Here is an 11,620-nt window from a genome sequence, read left to right as displayed (position 1 = left end):
GTTTCTATGGCAACTTGTCATTGTAACTCTTAAGCTTGTGATGGTTTTGAAGAAACGTCTTATCAACTTGTAGTTTTTTCTCATTTAAATATTGAAATATATTACAAAATATCAATGAGTCTCTTGACATCAAATAAATATTCATTTACTTTAATTCTTCAATATTTATGCCTACTTTTGGATATTAGCACAAACTCATTTGCTACTTTTGCTAAAAATCGTCCAGCTGATTTGCTCGTCCTTTTCGTGTTAGTTAAGTTTGAAAACTTTATTTATTTTATTTAATTAGAGCATTAATTACAATTTTATTTTACAGTGTACAAGACTTTTGTTTAATAATTGCACTAACAATACTTTTAGCTAATCTGTTTTCCACCTACATTTTTCAAGTAAGGCTCAATTATCAACCTGAATAATTAATTTTTTTCAAATATTATTCAATTCTAATTTCGGTTATAGGCTGGCTTAATTCAACTCTTATACGCGCAATTTCGGATGACTTTAGTCATATGTGTTATCTACATTATACTGAGTATTGGCTTACATTCTTGGCACATGACTATCTATTGGACTTCACCTTTAGATCACTTTTGGTCAGTTGGGTATCACAGTCTTTACTCAATACACAGAACCAGTAAGATATGCATAAATAACATTTATTCAACAATATCCATTAATTTTGAAAATCATATTAATGAAATAATACTTATTGCAGCCGCAGTATTATATTATTATTTCAGCAAAAGAGCATCCTTACGCATTAGTGATCCAAGATTTCACGAAGGATCCAAGTGGATGCAAAAGCATTTTAATTTGAGTTGATTTGATAAAAACCATCTAATGCATTTGTATAATTTTTATTCATAATTTTCTTTTATCAAAAAAATCATTTTGTTGATTTTATAAAAAAATCATTTGATAATTTTCGTGCAATTAATAAAAAAAAGTCTAACACAAATCATAACAAAATAATTGAGCTACCAACATTTTAAAAATATTTTTTTACACATAATCTTATATATTAAAAATGTATATTACGTATTTACATTGATTTGCTAGAAAACTACATTATAAATAAATTATTATTCAAGATGAATAAATAATTTTTTATAAATATATGTACAAAAGTTAAATATTCATGGATATTTTCAATTATCTAGCCATCAAATATTTAACTCGCCGATCAAAAATTATTCTAGTAAATTTATGCATGAAATAATGAAATTAATATTATTTCGTTTATATGTTAATTAGAATTGCCATTTTAAGCAAGATTATGATTGGCATGTAGAAACAAAAGTTTATCGACTATATAAGGTGGAAGAGCGGCTCTTTTGGCATGATAGACTATTTGCGCCTCAGCGGGAATGCGACAAGGCGGTGGAGCACAAACTGGTACACAATTGTAACGACTGGCTACGTTACCAAGATTTGGACACTTGGCTGATGCTTTTTCCCACCATTGAAGTGGGCAGTTATCCAGGGAAGCCGTAGCCTCCGATTGGTATTGAGCAAGTTCTAATTCTGCTTTTTCTTGGACTGTCATCTCTCGCTTAATTGCACAATAGCCTCCTAACAATGACTCTAAGCCTAAAGAACATATCGAGATATTTAATAAAGAAATTGCCAAATTAATTTTCAAGTATACTTACCTGATAGTCGACTTTTCTTAGTGATGGGCTCTTCTTCGTTTTTAATATCTGGATTATCTCCATTTCCTTCAATTAATTTTATGAGCATTTCTTTAATAGGTGATGTTACTATTTTCTTATCATCGTTTGTAGCATATGGCACCTCTTTAAACCTTCAAAAAATAAATGATTTGATATTAACAGGCAAATTAACTTTGAGTAAAGAATAACAGAAGTAGATAAATAATTTACCTTGGATCTAAAGTTGTAGCAATTTGTAGCAAAAGACTAACATTTGGATCTGCATATCGTTCATATAACATTTTTGATAAAGATTCTTTGAAAGAACGCGCCGTTTCACTGTCTAAATCTTTAACTTTAAGATGTGCCGATACTAATTGCCAAAGTAGTGGCTTCAACAATGATATTAAAGGCATTTTTTCTTCACTGAGCGTCATGATAGTTACTTTGAATGGTTCTAACACATCAACTAAATCATGAACAATTTGCCATTGATCTTCACTAAGATCAACACTTTGGTCAATGTTAATATTATTGAAAATTGAGCTAATTATTTCTTGTCGAGGAATCATTTGTTGCAACATTGTGTATGTGGATGTCCATGTAGATGGATAATCCATGGCCATCGTGTTTTCCTCCAGCTGTAAAGTGATAATGTTGATTTATAAAATAAAAACAATAAAAATTAAGTATTCATATTTCATGAAATTTTTTACTCCATGAAGTTGTTCCTGTACAGTCAATTCCGATGATGCTTCTGGATGATTTGTGATGGTGCCAATTATACTTCTACATTTATTAAGAACTTTGGCCACTTCAGGATTGTCAAAGCATGCTTGGGCACAAATTTGAAGTGAATGCAATAGACAAGAAATAACTGTCAAACCTCTACAGATTAATGCATTAATAAAATCAGTTCTATTTGTTGACACAATAACAGCAGTTATCTTTTCAAGTTTGATGCACCAATCATTGAAAAGAGTATCAATGGTATTGCCCCACTGTACTTCATTCCAGTCTTTTGGAGCATGTATTGTAGATAACATTTTTGATTCTAAGGCAGCTTCTCCAGGAATTTGATAATAGATCATAAAAGTGAAAAAATTCTCTCCAAAATTAGAAGTCCATTCCTCTACTGCCAAGCTAATTTCATTATTTAATGAAGAAATACTGGATAATATAGATTCTCTAAATGATTCATAGAATTTTGGAATAATTTCTTCTTCCAATGATACTTTACTTGGTATTTGACAAGGAGACCTAAGTGTTGCAATAAGTCTTTGAAATCCTCGCTCTTGAACTATTTCTGGTAACTGAAGGTCTATTATCATAAATTCTACAATAGCTTCCGATACAGTTTTACTAGTTGTTCTACGATTATGTTCGGGTATGATAAAACTAACATTCTGATTATCTACTGCAGTATTATCAATGTCTTCACTTTTTAAGATAAATTTCAATGGCTTGTTCAAATTAATTCCACTCGGCTCTGACTCTTGGCATTCAATATTTTCATCTGTGACAAGTTGTATATTTCCCCCAATCTGAACAGTACCATCTGTATTCGTGGTATAGATATGTTGAGAACTTGCAGACATAGCAGCTTTTAATAATTTTCTCTGGGCCCTTTTTTCTTTACTTTCTTGTGTAAGGATCTGTTTTCGAGGAGGAGTGAATGATTCAAGTTCATGCAGTTCTTGAGCATGCTTATTCTGCAAATGCATTCTTAAATTGCTTGTATTCCTATTATAAGCAATTTGAGTTTTACACAGCAAACAGACTATTTTTACTCTAGTCAAAATTTCCCCATCATCGTCTGCTGGAAAGCCAAAAAACTTCCAATAGATACTTCTCATAGACTGAGGCACTACTAATTTTTTATAAGTGATAGTATGCTTCTCTTCCATAAATTTGGCAAACACTGTTTGCAATCCATTGTTTTTAGTTTGTATAAATTCTTCTTCATCTTCATCTTTATCATGTTGAAGTATTTCAACTCCATGATCCAATTCAATCGTAGTCATTCTTGTATTACATCTATCTGATATTTCTTGATGTCTATTACGAATTAATAATTTTGGTTCCATTACTACATTTAGTGTCCTTAATTATCACCTTGCACATAAGATATATTTTTTTAATTTTTAATATATGGTAATAAATTAAAAGTTTAATTTAGTAACAAAAACAAAATGCAAAGTTCGAAACTAAACAGTAGTTTGTGTGAAAATAATAAATATATATTCTTACCTACTTATGTATAATATCAGTTCTAAAGAGTCTAAGGCATCTTTGGCCGATAACCTTACAGAATAAACACTATATAAGCAAAGTAAAAGAAAAAACAAGTATAGAATTAAGTATTTGAATTTGTGAAAGATCACAGCAGCAGCAATGAAATTTAAAAAGTATCCTGGCGAGATAGAGATTACAAATTGAAATATATCGATATTGGTGCTTCGTAGAAACGTCGATTGCGTGACGATATTTTGGAACAACCGAACGATATCCATAATATGGCGACGCTCGTCTCGCTAACCGCTAGTTGAACGCTCGCATATCGACCGACGCTGGGATCGACTTTAGCGTAGGTTAAATTTTACCGGACACATTTTCACTGCCTTGATCCAGGAAAAATATCAAAATAATTTTTATATTCGTACCTGTACCATCGATTCCACTTTAAAACTTGTAGTTGGATGATTGATATTTTAAAACTTCATTTTGGGCGACTGTACACAAAGAAATTTTGAATTATGCGCTATAAGACTACAGGTTTACCATCGTGAAGTAAACTTTTTTCCCTAAAAATTATACTGCTCGTTAAAGACCGTGCAATCAAATATCATTTTTGACATGCAGTGCAGCTAATAATTTTTGTTACAAGGACTATTATAGCTCGATATAAAATGTAGCTCTGAAACTGAAAATGAGAAGCTCAACGATTTGCAGATGCGACGTAAGACTAAAATTTTAAAAGTCATCAGCCATTTTGTCTCAATATCAATATTACCAAATTCTCAGATAGAAGGAGGAGGATAATCAACGGTAGAGAACTAGTATGGGAGGGGACGAGGGGAGAGTTTGCATGGTTTGCCCCTAATTTCGCTCTATGCACAGATACATGCGCGCGCACACACTGATTCACGCGTAACGAAAACTCACGCAGACAGACAAGCTCGCAGTCTGCTCTTGGGGCTATATACATTTTTTTTCGAACAACCAACAGGACAGTAGCTCAAAAGTGAGCAGCATCATTGCTCTGGTGGACGGTGACTTAGTAGCATCCCGGGCTGCTCTTGCCTACGCATACGACAAGTGCCAACAACAGACAGAAGTGTTTGCTTGTTCAGTCCCCGTGTTCTGTTGGTGCCGAGCAGCACGCAGTGCCGCGCGCGCCTGCCTGTAAGAAAACCAGAAGGAGCACAACGCAAGTTGACGAGTAGTAGCAGCAGCAGCCACACGGATGCGAGGGTAAACATACACACACATTTGTCCTCTTCAGAATAAGTACCCTCGAGAACTCGTCGCTCATCGCTGGCAAGGCCTCCTCGACGTCTATTCCAATCAATTCCGTGCAATGTAACGCGCAGCAACCTCGTCGTCCTCGTCGACGGCCTCGACCTCGCAACGTACACACTCGATCGCCGCACAACGTGAGTTCCTCCTCGAGTTGCTGTTTTCCTGTACTCGTTTCTCCCCGCATCTCTCCTTTCCTCTCCGCGTATTAGAAGATACGTCAAGAGAAAAAGCGCGCATTCGCTTGTTTTTCCTTCCGTATCGCCTCGCGCGTTTGCTGGGTTCCATGCTTTAGCAAATCGGTCATGTAGCCAAACTTTTACAGTACTTATTTAATATTGGTCTTATATTTTGTCCAATTCCTTTTTATTACTAGATTACTGTACATTACAATCTTTCGATATTTTCTATAACTAATTTCAAGATATACAATTAAAAGTCTTAAATTCTCAGTTTCATTGAAATTAATTAATGAAATTATTATTGGTCAAATTTCTGATTAATTCAATTGTTTTTATTATTATGAATCGTTAAAGCATACTCTCAAGTGACAATTGGACTATCGCTTTAGTTAATCACTTTTAGTACTTTGTTTAAGTTATGGATATATTGCTAACAGTTGCTTCTCCGTAATAATTGCATAAATCTTAGGAAATCTAATATTTGTATATTTACAGGTAAATGGTGAATTTAATTTGCCAGAGTGAGAAAGAGAAATTCCACCTTGGAATATTTAACATTCTGGCAGCTTGTAATCTATCGATTGAAAATTCCTTTGGAACAGAATTTAAAACAGCAAAATGTTGAATCGCTGATGTATAAATGTAGCTAACGTAGGTAAGTCTTCACAGAAGAAAATTCCAGTTGTTGAAATGGTGTTATCAACAAAAAATATTATGAATCACTGCATGATTCATTATTGCTTAATATCTGACAATTGCTGGTAATGATATGTTTTAACACTAGTAAATGAATTGAAAAAAATGAACGTATGCTTGAAGTGATGATTGATGTTTCAGGGCATAGGCTTAGCAGAATAGAAAAAAGGACGGAAGGAGCAGCCAAGGCGGGAGGGAGGGAGGGTATAAGAGCAAGTAGAGCAACTAGAGAATAGTTGTACGAAGCAATGGAAGACGAAGAAGGTTCGTCGAGCTCGGGGCCAATGTCGTCATTGAACTCGCTGTTCACATTCACGAGCCCAGCGGTGAAGAAGTTGTTGGGTTGGAAACAAGGCGACGAGGAGGAGAAGTGGGCGGAGAAGGCGGTGGATTCGTTGGTGAAAAAGCTGAAAAAGCGCAAAGGCGCAATCGAGGAGCTGGAGCGGGCGCTAAGCTGTCCTGGCACGCCGAGCAAGTGCGTAACGATCCCGCGGAGTCTGGATGGCCGGCTACAGGTGTCGCACCGCAAGGGTCTGCCCCACGTGATTTACTGCCGAGTCTGGCGTTGGCCCGACCTACAGTCGCACCATGAGCTCAAGCCGCTGGAGCACTGCCAGTACCCATTCTCCGCCAAGCAGAAGGAGGTCTGCATCAACCCCTACCACTACAAACGCGTGGAGAGCCCGGTGCTGCCGCCCGTGCTGGTGCCGCGCCATTCCGAGTTTGCCCCCGGCCACTCGCTCTTGCCATTCCAGCAGCTTACCGAGCCGGCGATGCCCCATAACGTGTCCTACTCGTCGCAGGGCTTCGCCGCCATCAATAATCCCAACTCGCCGATGTCGTCGGTGGGCTCGGTGTCTAGTCCCGGTGCGGCCCAGCAGCAGCCCAGCAGCGCCGCGGCCTCCAGTACCACCGGCGGTGTCACCGTCTCCAGCAACAACCCCAACTCTCCATATGCGGCCAATGGCCTGCCAGAGACGCCGCCCCCGGCCTACTCGCCGCCCGACGATTCAGCGCACCAGCAGCAACAGCATCCCAGTTCCATCCCTACGCCTGACTCCACGGTGGGCAGCGGCATTGGCGGCAATAACGGCGCCACGCCTATGGACACGGTGGGCCTGGGACCCGAGGTCGCGCCTGTCTGCTACCAGGAGCCGCTCTACTGGGCCTCGATAGCCTACTACGAGCTCAACTGCCGCGTCGGCGAGGTCTTTCACTGCCAAACTCATTCGGTCATCGTCGACGGCTTTACCAACCCCAGCAACAACTCTGATCGTTTCTGCTTGGGCCAGCTGAGTAACGTCAACCGCAACTCCACCATCGAAAACACGAGGCGCCACATCGGCAAGGGCGTGCACCTTTACTATGTCGGCGGTGAGGTTTACGCCGAGTGCCTCTCCGATTCGGCCATATTCGTGCAGTCACGCAACTGCAACCATCATCACAACTTTCATCCGAGCACTGTGTGTAAGATTCCGCCGGGCTGCTCCCTCAAAATTTTCAACAATCAGGAGTTCGCCCAGTTGCTTTCGCAGAGCGTCAATCATGGCTTTGAGGCTGTCTACGAGCTCACCAAGATGTGCACCATCAGGTAAAGTTTGCGTGCTTTGTTGCCTGAGCTACAGGCCCCCGTTTTCTTCCCTTAACCATCGATTGACTTTCTGTCCTCGCAGAATGTCATTCGTGAAGGGCTGGGGCGCCGAGTACCACCGGCAAGACGTTACGTCGACACCCTGCTGGATCGAGACCCACCTGCACGGCCCGCTCCAGTGGCTCGACAAGGTCCTCACTCAGATGGGCACACCACACAATGCCATCAGCTCAGTCTCTTAAGTGCGCGAGCACGCTAATCCTAAATCACAATGCGCAACCACTCAACTAGTAGCGTCTAGATACCTTATCACTTATATACTTTGAGTCCTACTATTTCAATTATAATTGCGTTATGTTATTGCCGCTATACGAGCGTCAAAAGGACTTGTTATTACTTGGTACCGATTGTTGCTCATCGTCTTTGATTTAATCGCACATTCAAGTCTGAGGTTTGGTACGCGCGCGGAGCCCACAGCTATTACCGTTTACCATTGAGCGAGTGCTAGTTAGGGTGGCGCTGCCACGAAAAAGTACAATCTTTATACTCTTCGAGAGAATAACTCTTTTATACTTTTTTTTTGTTCTTTTTCGACACATTTTAACGAAACAAGAACATTAATGACAAACAAGTTGATAAAAGTGCTAGTGATATGCGAATGAAAGTATAGAAACTTAATATAAGCCAGAAATTATATTGAAAGATAAAGAAAATTAATTTTACGAGGATGGGTAATTTATTGTACAGTTCGAGATATAGAGAAAAAGAGACGTTTGTTTGATACCAGGTGATTCCTTGATATAGAAACGTTTATTGCCGATTATTATAAAACAAAAGTGCGCTAAGAAATAACTTGACAATTGATATTTTATAACGACGAGTTTTGAGATATATATATTGGTTCCGCTAATGCAGAGATGCCTTTTTACAATTTTTCAAGTTCAAGCTGACAAAGTTGCAAGCTCACGAATAACCTTATAATGGAGGTGCCTTCGTTTTTAACAACCTACAGTGCCGGTTAATAAATGCCTTTTCAATCGATTGTTTTCATTGCATACAGACAGGTCTACTACTTTCTATGCCAAAGTTGCTGCTGAAAGTGACGAATAGTTGACGTAATATACAATTGCTATTTTATACATGCTACTCTGCCTTCTTTTGCAAACGCGCTGTTGATATGTTTTCGAAATCAAGACAGGCTAAGAATTCGTGTGAGATAGAAAACGTCTCATTTGTTTGAATTCTTGGTAGAACATGCGTTTGTAAGATACGACAATACTTAATATAAAAAATAATAGTCTATCCGAAAATTATACGTCTTTAAATATTGTAACGTCTAGTATCGTATAAATTAATGAGATTATCTAAAACTTTAAAAATTGGTGGTAAATTCATTCTAAAATATGAAAATTTGTAATTTATTTTGCGGTGAAGTTACCTTGAAAACTAGATAAAAGTATAAAATAATCAAAAACATCAATGTAACTTTTCTTAGTGAATATTAACAGATTACGACTTAAAAATTTTAAACCATCCTGTAATGGTTGATGAACCTTTAATGAAAAAAGTAGAAAAAATGATTGGATTTGTCGAATCTGTTTAACAAATTGTTCATTTATAGTAAAATGAAATTGTATTATATAAGTAAGAAAATCTATTGTGCTTGTAAAATCAACCATTTTGTCGATGTAAGTTATATAAAAGAAAAACTTCGTATGAGGAAAAGCGCGTCGAATATTACTAGTGAGTAGAATATATCATTATCTAGTATAAAATGGGACAGAAATAGTGACATACCTATTACATATAGTTTATTGATGTTCGTAAATGTCCAAAATAATTGTAATGGTATAAAAACAAATTTATTTTTAATTTACTCATAAGATAAAATGTGATCTTGACGAGAATATTTATTTCTATTACAATTGAACCAAATTTATATTAATAATTATATAATAATAGTCTTAAGAATATTAAAAATTAAATTACGATGCTAATTTCTGTAATGATGTCGCCCTCAAATCTCTGTAACGACGAGAAAGGGTAATCAAACAAATCATAATCAGACAATGGCAGAATCGACAAGATATTCCATTGATCGTCGACTAAAACATAATCGATCTCGAAAGCGCTTTTCCTTTATAGAGAATAAGTATCAAAAAATGATGTCGTAAAGAGAACAATAATTATGAAATCTATAGCAGTACTTGGCTGGCATTACAAAGCTGAAAATGTAATATCTATATTATTGTGAAGATATTCACAATATTATGAAAGCGAGCGTTGACTTAAATCAATTGTCGGTGTACGTAATCGCGTACAAGCAAGTTTATATGTAAATGAATAATAGGTGCGCGAGTCTACTTTCGGGGATAACAATGTGCAGCTAGATATCAATTCTACGATAGTTTATTTATTCAAAATTGTCGGGTGTTTAATAAAAATGAAAATAAAAATCAAAGTGTTTCGATGGTGATTTACCGGTGAAAAGAAAATGAATCAATTAGTCGTAACGATTGTGTTACAAGCGAGAATGGAAAGTGAGATAAAGGATGAAAAAAAGAGATATTTAGAGATTCTGTATCGAAAGTTTTATTTTTAAACGTGATAGGAACGTGAATTTCCTTATTATCATATATGTCTACGTGCGTAATTTGTGATTCGTAAAACAATGTAACTATAGAGCGTGAAAAAGCAAAATGTTTATGACTACAATGGTTTGTCGATAATTAATTATTATTATCCTTGTTTTTGAATGATTACTTTAAGGGGAAAAGTATTTGTATCCACATAAGTAAAATAATTATTTTAAACGTTATGCAGTAGTTATTTTAAATGGGAAATGTTCAAATGGACCATCAAGAGTTATATTTATGTTGTGCATCTTCGATTATTTTGAAAGTACGTTTGATTGTTTATGTAAATGTTTTTATAAAAAATGCAAGGGTTTTACAAAAGTAATCTAGAATTATATACATGTACAGCTGTAAACTTTTGAATAATTATAAATTTTTGTTTCCTTGGATTGCGTAGTATTTGTAACATGCGACTTCGCGAGCTATAATCAAGAGTGATACAGTGCAACGAAGACAACTAAGACTACCATACCATACAATTATTGCTCTTGCTTATACTCGTTTCTCACAAGCATGAGTCTGGTTTTATAATTATTAGAAAGTTTCAATGTCAATCTCTATACAACTAAATTACTTCTGTAAAATGTAATCTTATGTATAAGTAGTAGATGCCAAATTAAACATCAGTTATAAAGCACCAAAACCTGTACTTATTTTCATAACCCCACTGTCTTCCGACCGATTTTTTGCTTGAAGCTTCCAATCCATTACTTATTAGTAGGTGTGCACTTGACGATATCCACCATTGAAGAAGATGAAAAGAAACAGCAACCGCGCTTAGAATAAACATCGTGTATTACCTCTGTTTTTGGCACAGCGGCCAGCAGAGAGCAATTGTATAATAGAACAGGAGGAAAAGCTCTCGAGTACGAGCTTTTTTTGCACGTTCTCGTAGGCGACGTTTGTTCATCCGTAAGAAATAAGAGCCTCCAAGAGATTATCTCATCTGATCAGTCTATAAGCTACGCTTTCCTTTCACGCTCAACTGTGTCAATTACGAATCGGTTGCCAACTTTCGCTATATACTGCTATGAAAAAAAAAATTTTGGTGAGTTGTGCTTTTTTTCTGATCCAGTTCTATCATGTGAATAACTGTTTATTAACTTACTATGTAGATTTCTACTCGGAATTCGTAAATTGAGCGTAATTTGAAGAAAGGACGTATTTATATAAAATCTACTTTTGTAAAAAACATTTGAAAGAAGTTTTCAACGTCCGAGTAAAAACAAGGCAAAAAATAGTAGAATCGCATTTGCGTGCGATATATGGTTATGCTGGTGTAACATGAGTTAGATACAATAATAATATCTAATCAATATAACGGGATCTAGAATACGGGTGCGC

General features: G+C 36.6%; 3 protein-coding genes and 1 long non-coding RNA gene across 5 annotated transcripts; 3 read left to right on the top strand and 1 right to left on the bottom strand.

Moving 5' to 3' along the window:
- The first annotated feature begins 21 nt into the window (after window positions 1-21).
- LOC131665317 (transmembrane protein 138) lies at window positions 22-998 on the top strand. 2 transcript variants are annotated; one of them, XM_058937141.1, is made up of 4 exons: window positions 22-248; window positions 317-389; window positions 460-634; window positions 716-992. In XM_058937141.1, exons 1-4 carry the CDS (start codon window positions 115-117, stop codon window positions 820-822), a joined length of 489 nt encoding a protein of 162 aa, XP_058793124.1. In that variant the 5' UTR covers window positions 22-114; the 3' UTR covers window positions 823-992. The 2 variants fall into 2 exon arrangements, with proteins under 2 accessions (XP_058793124.1, XP_058793122.1); XM_058937139.1 differs by having other exon boundaries at window positions 460-998.
- Window positions 999-1,128: 130 nt separating this feature from the next.
- LOC131665316 (E3 SUMO-protein ligase ZBED1-like) lies at window positions 1,129-4,570 on the bottom strand. Its single transcript, XM_058937138.1, has 5 exons — window positions 3,903-4,570; window positions 2,369-3,767; window positions 1,884-2,293; window positions 1,653-1,804; window positions 1,129-1,590 (listed from the first exon to the last, which is right to left on the bottom strand). Exons 2-5 carry the CDS (start codon window positions 3,737-3,739, stop codon window positions 1,265-1,267), a joined length of 2,259 nt encoding a protein of 752 aa, XP_058793121.1. The 5' UTR covers window positions 3,740-3,767; window positions 3,903-4,570; the 3' UTR covers window positions 1,129-1,264.
- A 131-nt stretch (window positions 4,571-4,701) lies between these two features.
- On the top strand, window positions 4,702-6,237 carry LOC131665365 (uncharacterized). Its single transcript, XR_009302025.1, has 3 exons — window positions 4,702-5,308; window positions 5,849-6,114; window positions 6,191-6,237. It is a non-coding gene; the product is annotated as an uncharacterized LOC131665365 (long non-coding RNA).
- A 46-nt stretch (window positions 6,238-6,283) lies between these two features.
- Window positions 6,284-10,956, top strand: LOC131665435 (protein mothers against dpp). The gene is made up of 2 exons (XM_058937312.1): window positions 6,284-7,640; window positions 7,723-10,956. The coding sequence occupies exons 1-2, from the start codon at window positions 6,298-6,300 to the stop codon at window positions 7,880-7,882; spliced, it is 1,503 nt and encodes a 500-aa protein (XP_058793295.1). The 5' UTR covers window positions 6,284-6,297; the 3' UTR covers window positions 7,883-10,956.
- The last annotated feature ends 664 nt before the right edge of the window (window positions 10,957-11,620 follow it).

This window comes from Phymastichus coffea, unplaced genomic scaffold (genome assembly GCF_024137745.1).
Source record: "Phymastichus coffea isolate CEN01 unplaced genomic scaffold, Cenicafe_Pcof_1.1 PCOF00050, whole genome shotgun sequence".
Lineage (NCBI taxonomy): Eukaryota > Metazoa > Arthropoda > Insecta > Hymenoptera > Eulophidae > Phymastichus > Phymastichus coffea.
The sequence above is the reverse complement of the archived record's forward strand: the minus strand, read 5'-3'. Positions and strand labels throughout refer to the sequence as shown.

Excerpts from the sequence above, each read along its gene's own strand:
- LOC131665317 (XM_058937139.1), top strand. The coding sequence starts at position 115 with ATGAGTCTCTTGACATCAAATAAATATTCATTTACTTTAATTCTTCAA. Across the intron at positions 249-316 it reads GATTTGCTCGTCCTTTTCGT|TGTACAAGACTTTTGTTTAA; the intron begins GTTAGTTAAGTT and ends TTTATTTTACAG. Across the intron at positions 390-459 it reads TTTCCACCTACATTTTTCAA|GCTGGCTTAATTCAACTCTT; the intron begins GTAAGGCTCAAT and ends TTTCGGTTATAG.
- LOC131665316 (XM_058937138.1), bottom strand. The coding sequence starts at position 3,739 with ATGGAACCAAAATTATTAATTCGTAATAGACATCAAGAAATATCAGAT. Across the intron at positions 2,294-2,368 it reads TACAGGAACAACTTCATGGA|CTGGAGGAAAACACGATGGC; the intron begins GTAAAAAATTTC and ends ATCACTTTACAG. Across the intron at positions 1,805-1,883 it reads GCTACAACTTTAGATCCAAG|GTTTAAAGAGGTGCCATATG; the intron begins GTAAATTATTTA and ends TATTTTTTGAAG.
- LOC131665435 (XM_058937312.1), top strand. The coding sequence starts at position 6,298 with ATGGAAGACGAAGAAGGTTCGTCGAGCTCGGGGCCAATGTCGTCATTG. Across the intron at positions 7,641-7,722 it reads ACCAAGATGTGCACCATCAG|AATGTCATTCGTGAAGGGCT; the intron begins GTAAAGTTTGCG and ends CTGTCCTCGCAG.